Source organism: Aotus nancymaae, unplaced genomic scaffold (genome assembly GCF_030222135.1).
Source record: "Aotus nancymaae isolate 86718 unplaced genomic scaffold, 86718_ANA_hifiasm-v0.15.2.pri h1tg000064l_1, whole genome shotgun sequence".
In the NCBI taxonomy this organism is placed as follows: domain Eukaryota; kingdom Metazoa; phylum Chordata; class Mammalia; order Primates; family Aotidae; genus Aotus; species Aotus nancymaae.
In genome coordinates this window covers 11,289,742-11,311,264 of record NW_026988479.1, presented here as the reverse complement: position 1 = coordinate 11,311,264, position 21,523 = coordinate 11,289,742, and the positions used below count along the sequence as shown (strand labels likewise).

General features: G+C 40.8%; 1 protein-coding gene across 1 annotated transcript in view; it reads left to right on the top strand.

Moving 5' to 3' along the window:
* TRPC7 (transient receptor potential cation channel subfamily C member 7) overlaps positions 1-21,523 on the top strand; it is a 136,647-nt gene that overhangs the window by 81,150 nt on the left and 33,974 nt on the right. Inside the window, exons 5-6 of the mRNA XM_021664941.2 lie at positions 2,313-2,529; positions 17,383-17,616. Coding sequence (XP_021520616.1) covers positions 2,313-2,529; positions 17,383-17,616 — 451 coding nt within the window. The remainder of the gene's footprint in view (positions 1-2,312; positions 2,530-17,382; positions 17,617-21,523) is intronic.

Below are 21,523 nucleotides of genomic sequence, written 5' to 3'. Positions count from 1 at the left end.
GCATTATCAGGACTTTTTATTATGGTTTATAGTAAATAGAATAATTTTTGCAGATTCATCTTCTAAAAGATAACATCTTGAAGGAGATAACAAAGAGAATATTAAATTCCTTAAACCAGGTCTTCTGGGGAAACCCAAAGCCAGCTTGGGTGCAGCTACATACAAATTCCAGCAATCAAGTGCCTCACCTGGGTGAGAAGTTGGAGAGGTGTATCCCTTATCCTCATCCAGATGGTCACTGAAGGTATTAGGTAAAGCCCACAGATAAAGGATGGGGAAATGGACCGCATTAAGAGTTGTGTTTCTCTCAGAGTTACCCAGCTTTTTCTGACATTCTTGAAACCTTGCTGGGATACACAAGACCTGGTATCCCTTGCCACCTCTTCAGTCTCCCCTCTCCTCACACTCTACTCTCCTCCCTGCAGTCATTCTCCGTCTCCCCTCACCTCTCATCACCAGCTCAGTCAGGACACAGTGACAAGAAACAATGTGATGGCTACCTAAGGCTGTCTCCTGGATACGCCAAAACATCCCAAGGTCCTGGTTAAGAAATGGGACTCCAAGATGCTAACACCATTTGCTAAAATGTCAAAAACTTCAAAGTAGCTATTTAATATCATATAAATAAAAAAGAGACATGGTTTAATGCAGTTTTTTACTGAATTTATATAACATGTTTTATTTGTCCTTACATTTAATCTCTGCGTTCTAAAATCAGCACATCTGTCTATAGCCAAAAATAATCTATAGTCCTTAAACATTATACAGAAATGTTATTGTAAAATATTTGTGGGCCTATTGTCAGATAAACATCTCTTTACATTTCTGAAGTTATTCCTAGTGTCGTATGATAATATGCAGGTGAATTCTAACACAAGCAGGGATTCCCAATATTTGTATAGTTTTTTAAAATCTAGATTTTTTAAAAGATAGAAACTAATACTTTATTTCAATAAATGGATTCTATAGCATCAGTATCATAATAATGTTATGCTAATAACTATAATAATTAAAATGGATGATTAACATACTGAAGCACATTAAAAGAACATTATCAAGCCATCTGATTTACAAATGTTATGTTGAACATGGTCACAATCAGGAAAATTCTACTTAGAGAAATCCCTGTAATTGATCTTCTGTTGCACCAATAGTCTATCTCTTAGGTAACATTTTACTCTAGGACTCCTGAGAGGCAGAATGTGAATGTCAATAATCAGTCACTGGTTGTAATTTAATATCTACCCTGGAAAAGGAACTGAGCTTCAGAAAAGATGTTCCTCTTTGCTCTTGTCTTTTTATCATACCTGGAGGAGGGGCAGGGGTTGGTGCTTAGATGAGGACAATGTGCTGAGAAGAGTCCCAGCTGAGTTCATTAACAGGAGGTTAGCAAGGACCTAATGTGCAGACCCCAATTCAATCTCAAAGATCCAAGTGGCCTTTGGTTGGGATGCCATGAGACAGAGAAGATGTGACTAGTATTTGTTCCCTAATAGGGCATCTTTTGGACCATTTCCAGCTTGTGACATTTCAGGCACTAGGCCAAAAGGAAAACTTTAATAAATTTTAGAATATAATCATAGAGACTATGTTCTGTAAAGATGCTGCAATAAAATTCAAATTTTTTAAAGCAGGGAGAAAAAAAGTCCTCTATGTCTGGAAACTAAATAATCCTTGAGTTAAAAATGAAATCAAAATGCAATTTATAAAATATTTAAACTGAATGTTAATGAAAATTTAGGAGCAGGCAGCTAAAGCAGTACCTAGTGAGAAAGTTATAGCTTTAAATAAATGTATCAACATACAAGAAAGGTTGAGAACAAATACTCTTAAGAATGAAACCCAAGTAAGTAGATAAAACAAAAACTGAGCATATTCAAAGTGTATTTTTTAAAAATTGTGAACTTTATGCAGACATTATTTCTTCATATCCGTTCAGTTGGAGGTATCAGTGCAATCAGATGTAACATGATGATTATGTCAGATGTCTTCTATCAGTTTCTCTTAGCCCCTCCCACTAAGTCTTCTAAACAGGAAAATATTGACCAAATAAGTTTGGTCAAGCAGCATCTCACATAAACTGAAAACTGCAAAATCGGTTGGTTAAAAAAAAATCAGTCTTAGGAGGAAAAAATTAAAAATTGCAAAAATCACATAAAAGTTCAAGAAAAAAATATTGTCTGGGTTCAGTTAGCAGTTTCTGTCCAAAATGAAGGATTCTCTGGTTAAACTTGGATGAAACAATGCTTTAAAGAGAGAACTGCATCCACCTAGAACCAGTTTAACATGTCTTGCACACGTTTTCTTTCCAGCTAGGACAAACTCTGAGGAGCCCTTTTATGAAGTTTGTAGCTCATGCAGTTTCTTTTACCATCTTCTTGGGACTGTTAGTTGTGAATGCATCTGACCGATTTGAAGGTGTTAAAACCCTGCCAAATGAAACCTTCACAGACTACCCGAAACAAATCTTCAGAGTGAAAACCACACAGTTCTCCTGGACAGAAATGCTCATTATGAAGTGGGTCTTAGGTAAGTCACTCTATTTTTATTCTCTCCTCACTAATTATAGTAGGACGTTATTAAACTCTGATTTCTGAACTTCTCCCTCTCCTCTTCGGTGCACTCTTGGCAGACAAAATGGTGAGTGGATGACCAAAAAGAAAGTCATAGTCAATTTCTGTATTTAAGATACACAGACCTGTAACACAAATTTTAATTTTGAAAGGAAACGTTTGAGGTGGTGGGTGGAGGGGGGTGAAAATTTTTAAGTACATGTATTTAACATTCATTATACATGTATTGAAAGTAGTCTCATGAGGAAACATACTATTTTGATCATTTAAATATAGTCCACCAGAAGGCTTAAGAAAATAAGTTCAGATTCTAAAAAAGGGCATAAAATTGCACAACTTAAAAGGTATTTCTGTTGTCACTGAATACTGGTATATAGTAGAATTGTGATAATAAATATACATTTAAAAATTTTGGAGAGTAACATTTTCTTATTATTTGTATAAATGAGTGTACTAAAAGGCTATGAAATTCCTCTTGTAGAGATATTTTGTGCTGCCAAGGTCTGCCACTGAAGCTGCCAAGGAAATTGTTCCCAATTTCCTCATTGATTAACTAAGAAGGGCTATCTGTCTTTTACCCAATTTATGAGAACCATTACTAGAAGGAATAAGCAAAATAAAATAAAACTGGCAGTGGCTAAAATTGAATGTGGCAAAATGTGTTATTGATTTTTCTAACACTGAAAACTGCAAAATCGGTTGGTTAAAAAAAAAATCAGTCTTAGTAGGAAAAAATTACAAATTGCAAAAACCATAATCAGTGATTCTGTATATAAACCTTATCAATAAATTTTAAGAGTTACATCAAAAATATGTTAATTTGATTGGAATATTTTAGGTAAAACAGAAGATTAAAAAGACAAACAATTAATGCAGTATCAAGATTTGACCAAGTAATTCAGTTGGCTTAATGGTGTTCACCTCAGATTTTGCTTTCTGGACAAAAATTTAATATTGGTATAATTTTCATTGTTTATATTCACAAACAATGAGTCAAAATGTATTCCGGGTCAAAGAGCCTGTGCCATCAATCAACAAAATCACAATAGAACAAATACTTGAAAGGATAACCTAATGTATGGCCTATGCTAATTAAATAATAGAGCCCAAGAGTGCTACAAGAGTAGAACCACTAGAGACCACCCTATGGATGCCCACACTGAGACCAATTGGAAAATGGTCTGTAAGTTGGGTCTCTAAATAGGTGGGAGAAGATGAGACAAATGGTTTCATCCAAAGGACAGAGGAAGGACAGCCCACCAGGCTTCCCAGGGACTTTTTTTTTTTTTTTTTTTTTTTTTTTTTTTTTTGAGACGGAGTCTCGCTCTTGTTACCCAGGCTGGAGTGCAATGGCGCGATCTCGGCTCACCGCAACCTCCGCCTCCTGGGTTCAGGCAATTCTCCTGCCTCAGCCTCCTGAGTAGCTGGGATTACAGGCACGCGCCACCGTGCCCAGCTAATTTTTTTGTATTAATAGAGACGGGGTTTCACAATGTTGACCTGGATGGTCTCGATCTCTCGACCTCGTGATCCACCCACCTCGGCCTCCCAAAGTGCTGGGATTACAGGCTTGAGCCACCGCGCCCGGCCCCCAGGGACTTTATAAAACCAGCAACCCTGTGACCAAAGGCTCATTTAGTGAAGTCACTGGCACTAAGGTTGGGAAGGGACATTAAAGTCTGTTACAGAGTGAGTTCTATGGCCTTACCTTCACAATTCAGAATCTATCCCAGTTCTCCCTAGTACATACCCCATTGTTTAACTAAATTGAGCACTTTAACACTAGGCGCTTAGAAAAAATCTCGCATGTTAGGTTTATGAATAAAATTTAAAGTATTTATAGCACCAATCACCCACCCACCCCATTTTCCCACCTGGACCCCAGGTAGAAGACTCTGGTAATGCAACCATACTCTCCCTTGAAGAGATGTGGTGACTGTTAGAGGAACCTCTTGCACAGTGACTTCCTCCTGAGTCCTCATATTTCTCTTCCTGGGTGTCAGAGCATTATTCCAATAAGAGGGAGGTGTCTCTAGCTATAGGATCCCCAAATTGTATAGCTTAGTCCCTGCTTCTGACACTCAGAGCAGAATTCAAAACTGTTATATCAGAAGTGCTGTAGAGGGAAGGACTTATTTCTCACTGGCCTCTTTCCAGAAGAAAAACTGTAATTACTTTTTCTTACCTAGAGAATGTCTTCAAATTTTTTGTTACAAATAATTTTAATGAAATGCCAAAAATCAAGAGAAGAGCATACTGAACTCCATGGACCTATCTCTCATCTTCAATGATAAACAATTTGTGGCCAATCTTTGTTCCATCTATACTTCTCCCACTTCCCTTCTCCCTAACCTTGAATTATTTTGAAACAAACCCCAGTTATCATAAATTTCATTTGTTAACATTGTTGTGTATATCACTGCAATGTAACGTCTCCTTTTCCTTTTAGCAATCTTTTTTTCTTTCTGTGCTTCATGATGGCTGATACTTTTTTCCCTGTGGTTTTTGTGACTTTAATCCCAATCAGTGAGTTTTTCATTTCAGACATTTTTTTAATTCTTAAAATCCTATTTAGCTCTCTTTTATATCTCCCATTTCCTTCCTCATTGTATTTGTATTTTCCTTTAAATCCTTGAACATATTTACAGCAACTGTTTTGAAATCTTGACTCCTAACTCTATCATCTCTGTCATTCCTGGGTTGATTTCTATTGACTAATCTTGCTCCTAATTATGGATGACCTTTTCCTGCATCTTGAAATGTTTGGTAATTTTGGGTTGAGTGATGGGCACTCTGCATGTTATGGTTATGAGCATCTGGATTTTGTCTTCCTTAAATTTTTGGCATTATTCTGACAGGCTGTTATGTCACTTGCAGTTTGATCCATGTAAAGCTTTCTCATAGTAGATCTTTAGAAGCCTTACTGTAAAGATTGTTTATCTTTGTACTATAAAGAAACACTTCAGGGGTCTCTACTAAATGCCCTGGGTAATCAACAAGGAGTGTCAACTCTGGATGATCAGAGCTCAAGTATCTCCCCATTCTAGCTCTGGAAACTGTTGGTCTTACAGCTCCTTGGCAGTTGTTTGTGGACTTTCACTCTATGAATTCATGACTTAGTATTCAGCAAACATTCAAAAAAAAACCCTATTGAAATTTCTGGTATCTTTTGTTTGTTTAGTTTTTGTTTGTTTGTTTCTTTGCTTGCTTGTTTTTGCATAGTACCCTTCTCTCTGGAGCTCTGCCCCACGATGTGTAATCACCTCAGCCTTCCAAAACCCCATTCTGTCTCTTCAACTCAGTGAGGCTGCCTGCAATGCTTCTGAGATCCCTCTCCATGTACTACAGACTGCAATGTGCCTCCAGAAAGCAAGCCTTTGTGGTCACATGGTTTGCCTCACTTGTTTCCCTTTATTTAGGGATCACAGTTCAGTGCTGCCTATTTCCAATGCCTAAAAATAGTTCTTTTTGTTTTTGTTGTATTTGTTGTTTTTGAAACTGTTTGTTACTCCATCCTGGCTAGTAAAAGAACTCAGAACACTTTTTCTAAAAGAGAACCAGAAAAACATTATCAAGCCTAAAAGGAAATTAATAATTTCTTAGTATCTTCAAATATCCAGCCAATAACCAAATTTCTTTCACTGAGAGAGGTAAGTTGAATAAATATCCACATGACTTCTTCCTTCCTTCACTCTTCCTTCAAATCACTGTTCAAATTTCACCTTATCAGGGTAGTTGAGCAGGCCAGCACATGCCCTCTTATCCCTCTACTCTGATAAGGTGAAAAGCATTCCAGGCAAAAGGAATAGTATGTGTTAAAGCCTGGATTCAGGAGCAAGCTGGACGTGTTCAAGGAACAGCAAAGAGACTAGTGTGGTTGATGCAGATGAATGAGGAGGAGAGAAGCAGAGATGAAGTTAGAGGAGGTAGCCTTTGGAGAGTTTTCAGCACAAAAGTGACATCATATGACCTCAGTTTTTAAAGGATCACTGACGGCTATGTAGAGAACAGATAATTGTGGGATAATAGCAACAGCCAGGAGACCGATTAGGAGGCCACTGCAATAATTCAGACAGGAAATGGCTGATTTGAGGAGGTGGCAGATTGTGATTACATTTTGAAGGTAAAATCAATAATGCTTACAATTGGATTGTATATGGGATGTGAGAGAAAGAAAGCAGTTAAGAACAATTCCAGATGTTTAGTTCAAGCAATGGCATATTAAAAAGCTACTTACTAAGACAGAAAAGACCCAACAGGGAGCAGTTTGCAGAGGGAACAGAGATGAAAACCAAGACTTTAGTTGAAACACATATTTAGACATTCATGTGGAAATGCCAAGTAGCAACTGAATATACATGCCTGAAGTTCAGAGGGGAGACTGGGGCTGAAAACATACATTTGAATGTATCAGTGCATGTAAATTATGTAACATCATTGTAACTATGAATGTGGGCAGAGAACTAAGGACCAAGCCCCAGAGCACAACAATGTTTAAAGCATGGGAAGATGAGAAGCATCCAGCAAAGAAGGCTAAAGTAAGAGAAGAACCAAGAGAGTGCCGGCCCAGATGCCAAAGAATCTGTGGCACAAACCAGAAAGTGATGACAATATTGAATGCTGCTGATAGGTCAAGTATCATGAGGCTGCGGATCTGACCATCAGCTTTGGCAGCAAAGTCCCTGAGTAGGCAACAAGGAATGGGATTTAGGGTGGAAGTAGACTTGACCTTAGCTGGAGTGTGAACAGTTCACCCATTGTAATGAGAAAAAAGGTGAAGTTCAGAGCACGGTGCAGGTGGATTGGGAGATGCAGTAATGGGAGCATTCACAAGTTATTTTCTGATATTTTCTATTTTCTCAATTTTTACTCAATAAATATATTTTAGTTACTAGGCTACACACACACACACACACACACACACACACTATATCAGGCACTGTGTCAGGTACTAGGGAAGCAGCTAAAAGTAGAATTAAATCATCTTGTTCTAAGTACTGTCTGGAGCTCTGTAATTATTATAAAAATAATAATAACCTGAGAGGCAGATTTGAGCACTGTGTTTATAAGAAGGGTCTTTGTGCTGGTGCACCCTGAGATCCAGCATGTGATCTCTGCTCAGACGTGGAGACATATGAGGTATTATCAGGCCCCTGCTGATGCAAGACTTGCAATTCTGCTCCTAGGCACTGCCAGGCAGGCCTTGTATCAGCTAGAAACACAACAGCACAGTTTTTTTCTCCCATGACATATCACACTCATAAATGAAATACTTTGAACAGACTAACTATAAAGATACCCAAACCATTACTCCCTCTTTATCAGAAGCAACTCTAGAGTTAAACAGAACCTCGGGACCCTAACAAGTCCAAAGTACTTTCAGGAATGGAGAGTTGGACAACAAAGGCCTGAATGACCTTGTCCAGGTCTCCTTGCTGCTGCCCTTCCCACCCCATGACTCAGTCTGTTCTCAACACAGGAGTTAGAGTGAGCCACTTAAAATCTAATTGAGTCTTCTCATTCTTTGCATCAAGACTCCAGTGGCTTCCCATTTCCCTCAGAATGGCAGCCAGTGTCATTATAATGGCCTATGATGCTCTCACCTCTCCACCCCATCTCTATGACCTCTTCCTCCACTGCTTTCCACCTCACTCACTCTGTTTCAGCCCCCTGGTCTCCCTGCCTTGCACTGCTTCTGCCTCAGAACCCTTGGTCTGGCTGTCCGCTCTGCCTGGAGAGTTCTTCCTGCAGAATCTGGATGGCTCACTCCCTCACCACCTCAGGTCTTTACTCAGAGTGAGGCCTTTCAACCCAAGCTGTTTAAAATTGCAAGTCCTCCCACCCTTACTGTCCTCCGAGTCCCTCTTTTCCGCATAAGCATTAATGCCTCTGACAATGCTGTATGCTCTACTTTGTTTCCTCCTGTCTCAATTAATACTGATATTTCTGTACTCACAAATTTATAGCTGACTCCTTTCATCTTCTGTTTACCTGTAGCCCTCTCTCCACATGGCCATCTGGTTTTCCCGATCACCTCTTTCAATGACCACTTGTGTTGACAATAACTTACTTCCCAGTCCCCTCATCCTATGGGGCATGTAGGTTGATCTTCTGCTGATTTACAGTTCTATAGGAAGGCCAAACCAATTAGAAATACAGTCTTCCTTTCCTCCACAAATGTTGCCCAGTTATCAGCAGAATTATGAGAAAATTCTAGATTGTTATTCCAGGATATTTAAGGTATGGGCAGAGAAAGTAAAAGCCACAAGGAGACTAAGAAGACATAGCCAGAGAGGCAAATAAAACCCAGGAGAACATAATATCAAGGAAGCCAAGTGAGGGGCAAGGCTGTGGAAGGAGGGACGAATTTGCTAGCAGGCATGTATATCCTGGAGACCCATCAGATGAGGAGAAGACTCAATGAACCAGTGACCATCGCTCCTTCCAGCCTGGAGAATCTCTAACATACACCTACCATAGGAACCTGTCTTTGTCGCTTGCGTTATAAGCAGTGATTACAGAGTAGCTGCAAGAATAACAAGCTTATAAGTTTTTTGACTGGAGATTATAGCACTAGAGATGCTCAGCTGAGGACTGTGTCATCATGCTAGTAGTTCCCAGAAAGCCGTCAGAGGCTTGGAGGTCAGCAAGCCTCTCCATCATGCATGTGATTTCTCCATCTAGGAGTAAATGCCATGTCTGGTAGTAAAATACATTTAAAATACTAGATAGGAGAAGAGCTTGGGAGTGTGTCCCTTTCTCTTTGGTGGTTTTGCCTCTCTGAATGGTGGCTGGCACAAAGGAGGAGCTCAACAATGTCTGTTAGTTACCTGAGTGAATGAGTCCTAGCCAGTGAGAGGAAGCTTGTCCCCAGTGGAGGGCATGGCAGGAGACAGCACAAGGCTCCTGGGCTGCCTGTGTGGCTTTGGACAACTTACTTGCCACCTCCTTAGGTGAGTTTCTTTATCTGTAAAGTGAGGATAATTATAGGAGCTATCTATCAGACTATTATGAAGCCTTAACATTTATTAAGTGCTTACAAAGGGCCTGCCACCTAGAAGGTGTTCGATAATTGGGGGCTACCATAATTAGAAAAGAGGAGGAGGAAGAAGAGGAGGTGCTTTGTTAGGAAATTTTTGAATCTATTAATATCATCCTCTTGCCTGGAAAACAAATGAACCCTGAATGTGTCTGAGATCCACATTTTTTGCAAAAGACCTCCTATTGAGATAGTGTTTGGATGTTAGGGCCTGTGGGTTCAGAGCTACTAGGCATACTCTCCCCACTGTGAGTTCACAGAACACTCAAACTGGGGACCAATGGTAAGAAGTTGGCCTGAGAGAACAGAGAGGCAGATGCAATGCCCTGGGACAGTAGCCCCTGGGGGCCAGGACCATTTAAAGAATGTGCATACTTTAAATGGGCCAGGACCACTTAAAGACTTTGAAGGGGGAGCCCTTCTGAATGCCATCTGAGGCAGGGACAGGACTGAACTGCCTTTTAGCTGACAAGCTCCATCTCCATAGCCTGCAGGACATTCCTCAGAACCTGCCTATAAGAAGCTACTCATTTCCCTTGAGGCTTCCTGGCACTTCCCAGCCTGTTCAGCTGCCAGGCACCCTCCTTAATATTAGTGACCTTGTTCTCTAGGCTCCTGGCATCCCTGAGTGAGAATTTTGCCTGAAGGAGCCTCAAGTGTAGGCCACAGCCTTACCCCTTGAGCCCTGGGCTCTAAACACTCCTCTGATTAACATGCTAAAGGCAAAAGACTTCGGGGCTCAGCTTGGATATAAAATGCTGAAGTACCCTTGGCATTGTGGAGGCACGGGGCCTAATTTCCCTCACTAAAATACTTAATTTCACACATTTCCTTTTTCATTAAGCAATCCTGCTGCTCAAACCCTTGGGCCTGTGTTACTTTTACTTATGGCCCTGGAATCATTTAAATTCTTCTGGGTGAGTTCATATTTAAATCTAAGAAGACTCATGCAGGCATTTGACCATGGAGGAAGTGATTCACAATGCCCAGTGAGAAGCTACTATATGGGTCAGAAAAGTTAGTTTTCTGAAAATAATTTGCATTTCAGATTCATAGAGCTTTTAGTACTTGAAGTTACCTCCAAACCTCAAATTCATTCATTTCACAAATATAGAATCTAAGACCCACAGCAAATCAAGGGACTTAGCCAAAGTCATACTGCCGATTAGTGGCCAATCTAGAACTTGAACCCAGGGCTTCCTGGATTAAAGCCAATCACTCTTAAGTTAAAGCCTGTGACTCTCCTGGTGCCAAGCTAAAAGCAGTTCCACTCAGACACTGAGAATTTTAATTTGGGGGTAGAGGAAAGCAACAAACACTATTCTTGTACCCATTAAAAAATTGATTTTTAAAATCCATTTTTAAAATACCTGTTGCATAGTCACAGAGGAAAGCACATTTCAGTGTTAAAAATTACTTCACAGACTTATCACAAAAAAATTGATAGGGTATACCTGAGACATAGCTTTGTTAACCAAAAAAAAAAAATAATGGAAGCAGGGGCAGGGGGTGGTTCTGCCCTACAACTGCAGGGTAAACATACCTGCAACATTTTTTAAATATTTCCTATTGTCGGGATTCCAAGTTGATACAAACATGCAGATCTTCATTAAACAATGCCATGATTCTTCTCCAAACAGCTGCTCTCAAATTACTTTTCTCCTTAGGAAAACATTTCAAAGCCTTTTATTTGATGGGCCATTTTCAACAGAAAGGGAAATTTTCTGATTAAAATGGTCCCTGGGCATAGTCCCACACAAGTGAAGGTGATCAGCTCATCACTCAAATGTGCCCAGATGCAGGCCTGTGAGCAAGTTAGCCAGGCTCTGACCAGGGCAGAGCCCCCATTACTGTCTGCTCCCTGCGTCATCTATGACTCCAGGCTTTTTCAGCAGCTGGACCTTTAAAGATCATTGTATTATGTAGGCATCTGTGAGTGTGCTCGGGTTGAGGTCCGGGAAAAAGAAAGGAGGAAACACAAGCGAATGGTTGGCATGGAACTGCTGGAGGACTGTCGCGTGGGCCTGCTTTGCTAGAGTATAGGGTGTATGAAAATTGTGGGATATCATAAGAAGGTATGACCGCCTAGCTATGGAGTCTGCATTTTATCTTGGTATTATGAGGAATACCACAGGTATCTGAAGAGAGAAGTGACCATGATATGACCCATACTTTTTGCGTTAAGAGAATAGAGGTGAAGACTAAAAGAGCAAGATGGATCTGACATCCCCCAGAGGAGTATCTGCAGAACTGCAGTGATCCCTGGTGACAGCCAGAAGAGTCGGGGGTGCAAGAGCAGGAATACTGGGTAAGGGTACGACACAGTGAGAGTGGAAGGGATGGGGAGGCCAGCTTGAGGGTGTAATATTGGTACTGGTAAGACATCCACTAACCCACTAATAGAAGTATCTGTCTATCACAGGAATTCAGCTTGAAGTTCTTAAGGAAAAGTAGGAAGATACTCACCTGTGAGACATATGCAAGGAAATGAAGGACAAAGTTTCAGGGCTAGATGAACTTAACCTCACTGAGGTCAGAGGGAAGAATGGGAATGGCCACAAACTTGGAAAGCTTCAGCCTTTAAGGACTGTGCAGAGTTAGAAGAGCAGCAAAGAAAGCTGAGGGGGAACAATGGGAGGGGCAGGAGAGAAAGCAGACCATCACGTCTGATGAACACGATCAAGGAACTGCCAAGAGAGGCTATTGGTGTTAGCCTCTAGGGAGTGGGTGGTCACTGAGCTGGAATTGTTTCACTCACCAACCAGCTGGTGATTCTTTTATCACATGAATCCCTCTAAATATACAGGTTAAGTGTAGCATGGTTCCACATCAAAGCTGTCCCAGGTCTGAGAAGCTTTAAGAATCTAGTGACATAAAATGTTCAAGAGTCTTTTCTATACATTAACTGATTTGAACCTAATTTTATTTCCTGGAGAGCCAGATGAGTACAGCGGTCAAGAACATGAACTCTAGGGGCAGACCTTCTGGGTTCAAATTTCAGATCTCCTGCTTTCTAGCAAGGCACATTGCAACCATCCGTGCAGCTGTAAAAATAGGATAGTAACAGAATGTACTTCATAGGGTTGTTGCAAAGATTTAAGATAATGCATATATACATATGGCAGTGCCTAGCACATAGTAGATCCTCAAATTGAAACTGAATCATTATGTTTTAATTCAGGCATACCTCAAAGATACTGCAGGTTCAGTTCCAGACCACAACAAAACAAGTATCACAATAAAGAAAGTCCCAGGAGTTTTTGGTTTCCCAGGGCACAGAAAAGTTACATTTAGACTACACTGTGGTCTATTAAATATGCAATAGCATCATGTCTTAAAAAATGTGTGTCCCATAATTTTAAAATTACTCAACTGCTAAAAAATGCTAACAGTCATCTGAGCCTTCAATAAGGCATAATCTTTTTGCTGGTGGAGGGTCTTGCATCAATGTTGATCGCCACTGACTGATCAGAGTGGTGGGTGTTGAAGGTTAAAGTGACTGCGGCAATTTCTTAAAAGAAGACAATGAAGTTTGCGGCATCAATTAACTATTCCTTTCACTAAAGTTCTCCCTGTAGCATGTGATGCAGTTTCATAGCATTTGACCCAAAGTAGAACTTCTTTCAAAATTAAACTCAATGCCCTCAAACCTTGCTGCTGCTTTGTCAACTAAGTTTACAGAATATTCTAAATCCTTTGTTGTCATTTTAACAATGTTCACAGCATCTTCACCATCTGACTCTCGAGAAACCATTTTCTTTGCTCATCCATAAGAAACAATTTTTCATCCACTGAAGTTTTATCCTGAAATTGCAGGAATTTAGCCACATCTCAGGCTCTGCTTCTAGTTCTCGTTCTCTTATTTCCATCACATCTGCAGTAACTTTCTCTGCTCAAGTCTTGAACCCTCAAAGTCATCCATGAGGGTTGAAATCAACTTCTTCCACTTAATGCTGATATTCTGACCTCCTCCCATGACTCTCTAATGTTCTTAATGGCATCTAGAATAATAAATCCTTTCCAGTAGGTTTTCAATTTACTTTGCCCAGATCCATCAGAAGAATCATTATTTATGGCAGCTATGACTTTATGAAATGTATTTTTTAAATAATAAGACATGAAAACCAAAATTACTTCTTGATCCATGGGCTGAAGAATGGATATTATATTAACAGGCATGAGAACAATGCTAATCTCCTACATCTCAATCAGAGCTCTTGGGTGACCACGTGCCTTGTCCATGAGCAGTAATATTGTGAAAGAAATATATTTTTTTCTGAGCAGTAAGTCTCAACAGTGGGCTTAAAGTATTCAGTAAACCATGCTGTAAACAGATATGCTGTCATCCAGGCTTTTTTGTTTCATTTATAGAGCACAAGAAGAGATTTGGGCCACACATGGTGGCTCATGCTTGTAACTCCAGCACTTTGGGAGGCCAAGGCGGGTGGATCACGAGGTCAAGAGATCAAGACCATCCTGGCCAATATGGTGAAACCCTGTCTCTACTAAAAATATAAACATTAGCTGGGCATGGTGGCATGTGCCAGTAGTCCCAGCTACTCAGGAGGCTGAGGCAGGAGAATCACTTGAACCCCAGTGGCGGAGGTTGTAGGGAACCAAGATCGGGCCACTGCACTCCAGTCTGGCAATAAAGCGAGACTCCATCTCAAAAAAAAAAAAAAAAAGAGAGAGAGAAGATTTAGCATCATTCTTAAGGGCACTAGGATTTTTGGAATGGTACATGAACATTGGCTTCAACTTAAAGTTACCAGCTACATTAATCCCTAACATGAGAGTCAGCCTGTCCTCTGAAGCTTTGAAACCAGGCACTGATGTCTAGTCTATAGCTCTGAAAGTTCTAAATGGCATCTTCTTTCAAGATAAAGCTGTTTAATCTACATTAAAAAATCTGTGGTACTGTAGTCACTGTTATCAATTTAGCTAGATCTTCTGGTAACTTGTCGCAGCTTCTACATTGGCACTTGGTGCTTCATCTTGTACTTTTATGTTATGGAAATGGCTTCTTTCCGTAAACCTTATAAACCAGCCTCTCTGCTAGCTTCAAACTTTGCTTTGGCAGCTTCCTCACCTCTCTCACACTTCATAGAATTAAAGAGAGTGAGGGTGTTCCTCTGCTTTAGGCATTGGCTTAAGGGAATACTGTAGCTGGTTTAATCAATCACTTGTGAGTTCACTGGAGTAGTACTTTTAATTTCCTTCAGTAACTTGTTCTTTGCATTCAGAACTTAGCATTTGGCACAAGAGGCCTAGCTTTTGGCATATCTCAGCTTTTGACACATCTTCCTCACTAACCTTAATCATTTCTAGCTTTTGATTTAAAGTGAGAAATGTGCAACTCTTCCTTTCATTTAAAAGCTTAGAAACCATTGTAGGATTATTAATTGGCCTAATACTAATATTGTTAAAATACTGGGAATAGGGAGGCCCGAGGGGAGGGAGGGAGACAGGGAAATAGCAGGTCAGTGGAGCAATCAGAACACACAAAATGTTTATTGATTAAGTTTACCATCTTATATGGGAGTGTTTCATGATACCTCCAAACAGTTACAATAATAACATCAAAGATCACTGATCACAGATCACCATAACGAATAAATAAAGAAAAAGTTTGAAATAATGTGAGAATTACCAAAATGTGACATAGAGACACAAAGTGAGCACATTATTGGAAAAATTGTACCAACAGACTTTCTCAACACAAGGTTGCCACAAACTCAAAACTTTAATTTGAAGAAAAATCCCAAAGTATCTTTGAAGCACAATAAAGCAAAGCACAATAAAACAAGGTATGCCTGTAATTTAAAATAATTTAAATAGTATTAGTAATTATTTAGTAATCAGTAAATCTAAAGGTATAGAACAGCATTACTCAATAGAAATATAGTGCAAGCAACAACCTTAAGCCATATAGATAATTTTAAATTTTCTAAAAGCCATATTATAAAGACAAATAGGTGAAATTAATCAATAATATACTTTACTTAACCTATCATATCCAAAATATTATCACTGCAGCATGTAATTGATGCAAAAAATTATTAATGAGATGCTTTACATTCATTTTTTTTTTTGAGACAAAGTCTCACCTGGTCACCAGGCTGGAGTTCAGTGGTGCCATCTCTGCTCACTGCAACCTCTGCTTCCGGGGTTCAAGCAATTCTCCTGCCTCAGCCTCCTGAATATCTGGGACTACAGGTGCATGCCACCACACCCAGCTAATTTTTGTATGAGCCACCGGCATCCAGCCTTGCATTCTTTTTTCATAGTGTTTGAAATCCAGTGTAAACCTTACAATTACAGCACCTCTCAAACTGGACTAGACACATTTCAAGTGCTTAGTATCCACATGTGACTGGTGGCTATGGTATTGGACAGTGCAGGGCTAGAAGGATACTCATCAACTATTACCTATTACCTCAGGCCACTTCATAGAGATGGCTTACAGCAGGGCTCCCCAACCCCTGGGCCACCAACTGGTACCAGTCTGTGGCCTGTTAGCTGAGCTGCTCAGCAGGAACTGAGTGGTGGGCAAGCCAACAGTACTGCCTGAGCTCCACCTCATGTCAGATCAGCAGTGGTATGACATTCTTAGGAGCCTGAACCCTATTGTGAACTATGCGTGTGAGGGATCTAGGTTGCCTTCCTGTGAGAATCTCATGGCTGATTATCTGAGACGGAACAGTTTCATCTGGAAACTATCCCACCCCTTACCCCCACTCCCGCCCCACTCTGTGTTAAATTGTCTTCCATTAAATCCATCCCTGGTGCCAAATGGGCTGCTGGCTTAGAGGAAGGCTGGGGGAACTAGTAATATTTTGTTTATATACTTCTACATTGTTTAATATGTAACAATGAGGACACATGTCTTTAAAATCCAGTAAGTTGTGAAAGAGTAAACATAAATCTAATGGCAGGGCCCCAGTGGCTCACGCCTGTAATCCCAACACTTTGGGAGGCCGAGGCAGGTGGATCATCTGAGGTCAGGAGTTCGAGACCAGCCTGGCCAACATAGAGAAACCCTGTCTCTCCTAAAAATGCAAAAAATTAGCCGGGCATGGTGGCGTGTGTCTGTAATCGCAGCTACTCGAGAGGCTGAGGCAGGAGAATCTCTTGAACCCAGTAGGCAGAGGTTGCAGTGAGCTGAGATCATGCCATTGCACTCCAGCCTGGGTGCCACAAGAGCAAGAACCAATCTCAAAAAAAAAAAAAAGAAAAGAAAAGAAAAAGAAAAAATCTAATAACCTCAAATTAATGCTCATGACGCAAAAATACAGAAGCATTCTAATCTGGGACTTAAAAAAAAACTGGGTTCTATGTCCAAAATAAACCATAGTTCTAGGTTCTTGGGGCATTTCTGTAGAATTTGAGGTTGTGGGGGGACCTTCAGAAAGCCCTTTACAATTCCTGGACCTCAGTTTCCCTATATTTAATTTAGGACAGATTGATTCCTTAAGGCCTCCCAGTTCTTAAAGTGTATGTGTCTACAACTGTATTTCTCCTGTATTCCCTCCAAAAATCTATCAATGAATGAGAACTCTCTCCTCACTTCCAGAGACGGTGTGTTTGTAAGCGCGGGGCCAAGTCTCAGGGTCTCCTGAGTCTAAATCTGTCTTTGAAGACATGTTTCTGTCTGCCTCTGGCTATCGATGGTCCCAGCTCCAGTTATACTCTGCTTCCCTCCATGAACTCAAGTGGTCACAAATGCCAAGAGAGCCGAAAAATGAGCCTGGCCGTCTCCTTCTCCCGCAGGAATGATTTGGTCTGAATGCAAGGAAATCTGGGAGGAGGGGCCGCGGGAGTACGTGCTGCACCTGTGGAACCTGCTAGATTTCGGGATGCTGTCCATCTTTGTGGCCTCCTTCACAGCACGCTTCATGGCCTTCCTGAAGGCCAGCGAGGCACAGCTGTACGTGGACCAGCACGTGCAGGATGACACGCTGCACAACGTCTCGCTTCCACCGGAAGTAGCCTACTTCACCTACGGTGAGTCGCAGGCGAGCTTGCCGCTGCTACATTCTGGGGCTTCTGGGACATGGCCCTGGCGCTTCACCATGGCTGGTGAATTTGTAACGTAATTTGTAATCATGTGGCCCATGATTTGTGACGCGGCCATCTTTGGCAGTTCCACTGTCAGTGCAGAGAACCCTCTCCACCTGAAAAAAAGCCCTGGTCCCGGAAGTGTAGCCAGCTGAATAGAAGGTGGAATTAGTGACTTTGAGAAATGAATCTTTCTGTGTTAAGGATGAGTTTGTTTCTGAAAGGCCCTTGGGAACATTTCTGTAGCTTGTTTTTAAGAAACGTCTTGTTTCTGATGTGCATCCAGGAGCACTAAAGGGATATGTATATGCGGAAGAATTTTTCCTTCTATGTTGCAACCCTGTGTTTTGTGCAAAAATAAATTCTGCTTTCCCAGTTATTGCTTCTTGGCAAGATAGATTCTTAGGAAATACCTTAATTCTTGCAAACTACAAGGCCTTGTAGTTTGAGGTAGTAGATTGAGGCTTTAGGAATAATAATAGTAGTTATAACATATGTTTATTGAGAACTTACTATGTGCCAGAAACTGTGTAGACATTTTATACACACAATTCTAATCCTTGCAAATAGCCCTGCAAAAAGGGGTCCTTCTTTCGTCCTTATTTTAAACATGAAGAATCAAGTTTTTATGGCAGGGCTTATAATGTTTCCAGAAATACAGGATTGCCTTGTATAGCAGGAAATCCTGGCCTGACATGATTTGAAAATCATGCTGAATGGCATAGTAATTATGTACCCAAGCTTTGGAGTAGAAGAGACCTGGATTCAAACCCTAGTTCAGTAGTTTACTGTGAGATCTTGTTTACTTAACTTTTCTGAGCTCCCATTTCTCATATGTAAAACGGGGATAATAATATCTAAGTCAAAAGGGTTTGCTTTGAGGGTTGAATAAAATAGCGTGTGTAAAGTGCTTTGCACTCTGCTCTGAAAATAGTAAATGCTCACTTAATGGTAGCAGTTATCTGCTTACTTATTTTAATAGAAGTTATGTCTTACTACTACCTTTTGGGTCATTTCTTGCTCAAACACTCTAATTTCTGTACTGAAACAGAAAGATGTTGAAGGTTGAAGGAAAGGTAGATACTTGTAAACAGTAAAAAGCAGCTGGACACTTAGTAGGCATTTGTTAATGGCAGCTGGGACATCTTGAAGGGATTGAGTGTTGAATGTCCCTGTTACATGAAGCCAGATGGCTCTGGGACCACAGAATCTTTGTGGTAAGATACAACACTGATTCTGTGGTCAAATACAACAATGATCTGCAGAGGATTGTTCACTTAACACAAAAGTTGAGTAACTGCCCATTTTCAATGTAGATTATGTTACATGTAAATGTGGTAGAGAAATCCCCACTGAGAAATCCGCATGGAGGGTCTTGTAGTTTTACAAATCATCCATCCACTCACCCCCTGCCATTTTGGGGTTTGGCAAATTCAGACTTTCTTAAAGCGAAATACCTTGGATATTGTGCCCTCTGTTTTGCTCAGGGTTCATCAAGGAAAGATGAGAGAATATTGATACTACATTACATACTTTTCTTAATGCCATGATTCAGACTGCAGTATTGTCCACTCTGACTTCTGTTGCTTTCTGGGTTGTATTAAGGTCTCACCCAACCCAGTGCATAGCACATTACTGCTCTTGTTTTTGTGGTTCACCCTGTGCTTGTATTAAGGTCTCACCCAACCCAATGCATAGCACATTACTGCTCTTGTTTTGTGGTTCACTCTGTGCCCTTGGAAATCCTTCGGATTTCTGGCTTCACTTGTGCTCCAGTTACGGGGCAAGAGAGCCCTCTTGTGGCCAGCTGGACATTGGCTCCTTCCAACCCTACGGCAAATGGGCAGATACAAATGGGCAGATATCAATTTTTCAGGTTGTGATAGAGCAATTTTTCTCATGGAAATAGCTCTAAGAAGAAAACACCTTTGTCTAAATCATCACAGTGCTGTTCACTTTATGCTCATCACAACTCTTTACAAGTCAGTCCAAATATATTTTTCAATACAAGTCCTGACCTGGTCACCAGGATCTGACAACAGCTAAATCTATCTGAGTAGATTATACGAGTGTCTTGTTATTGTGACTGAGGTTTAAGATAGTAAGCTAGAGGCTGCAGAAAAAATAATTTCTTTTTGGCTTCTGTTTAACAGGAGAAGTTATGTCTTATTTTATGTTATTCAAATATGTTATTTATCCATAGAAGATGACAGATATATTGGAAAACATAATTTATTCTGCTTACTAGTCTTTCATGGATTTTTGAGTTATGACCTTGATGATAACATAGAGTCTGTAATGTTATTATATTTACAAATGCAATTTAGAATCACTCCATGAAATTTAGTGGCCTGGCTTCCTTCCTGGTTTCTTACTGCTCTCTATTATTATAATTATTTAACAGAGTCTAGTTTTGCAAATAAAGAATAAAAGGCTTCCTCTTTAATCTCCCTCGGAATGCCAAGAATTGCTATGTAATATCCTTGCTATCTGCATTTACCAGGTTCTGAAAAGGACCCCATACCCTAAATCCAATCTTAAAAATGGCAATAATGATATCTACTCTACAGGGCTGTTGTGAAAATTACAGCTAATGTAAGTGTAAGTGCTAATTTAGGTTTCTCAATGTTTCTCAATTAATGTTTCACTCTGTATTTCTCAATGGGACCCTATTAGCTTTTCCAGCAGCGCAGTTTTTATGTTACAGATCTATCTGGGGCATTGCAGGACATTAGCATCCCAGTAGTACTCCTATTCAGTCACTGTGACAACCAGAGACACCTCCACACATTTTCCACAAGAGAAGTGCTGCCCTCGCTTGAGAATCACTGACATATAATAGACAGCTGATTCATGATAGCTGCTGCTCCTTGTACCATTAGAACTGCAATAGGAACACTTTGCAGATTTGCTCTGCTGCAGAAATACTCATTGGGCAGTTCAGGCCCTTGTGTTCACAGTGACCACAAGCAGAGCCTTCCCAGCTCAGGATCAGTCCTAGGACCCTTGCCTACCTGGAACAGGGCTGTCGTGGCAAATCTGCCTGACTGGTCACCACTTTGGGGGCCTTAGCGTAATCAGGGAGCAAATATCCCAGCACACAGTACCTAGGGAACAAAACCCGAGAGTATTTTCTCAGGCAAAATCCTTTCAATTCCTGGTCGCCATGTGAGCTCATTTGTTCTGACCTGTAGCTGGTCTAAGCTTGTGGTTAAAAGCTTATTTAGTCATGTGACAAACATTTATCAGTACTTGCTATGTGCCAGATCCTGTGCTGAGCACTTTACATGTATGATTTTATTTCATCCACTCCACAGTCCTGTGAAATAGGTATTATCCATAATTTAGAGATGAGGGAAATAAAGCTCAAAAGATAGTTAGTTGTCTCCCAGAGTCTTATGGCCAGTAGGTGGATGGGCCACATTCAGCCTCAGGGCTGTCTGACTCCAAGTCCATGCTCTTACCCATCTCTCTCCTCGTGCTGCCTCCCCAGTGAGTGGGACAGCTCCTGAGCATGGAGCTAAACACTCGTGAGACAGACAGAACAGCAAGTGGCCTGGTAAGTGCCAAGACATGGGGGGTGCACAGGATACCACGAGAGCACAGACAGAAACTGGGAACCTGCCCAGCCCATGGTGGGGTGGGGAGGAGGGGATCACAGAAGGCTTCCTGAAAGAGGTGACGCCTGAACAGGATCTTGGAGGAGGATTAGGAATGAATCATACTTCAAAGTGAGATCAGAGTGTTCCAGGCAGATGGTTCAGCACATTCCAAAAGGGAGACTGGCAACTTCTGGGTATTGGGATTAATTTGAGGACAAGGGCAAGAATGGCAAATGATGCAGTGGGAGACC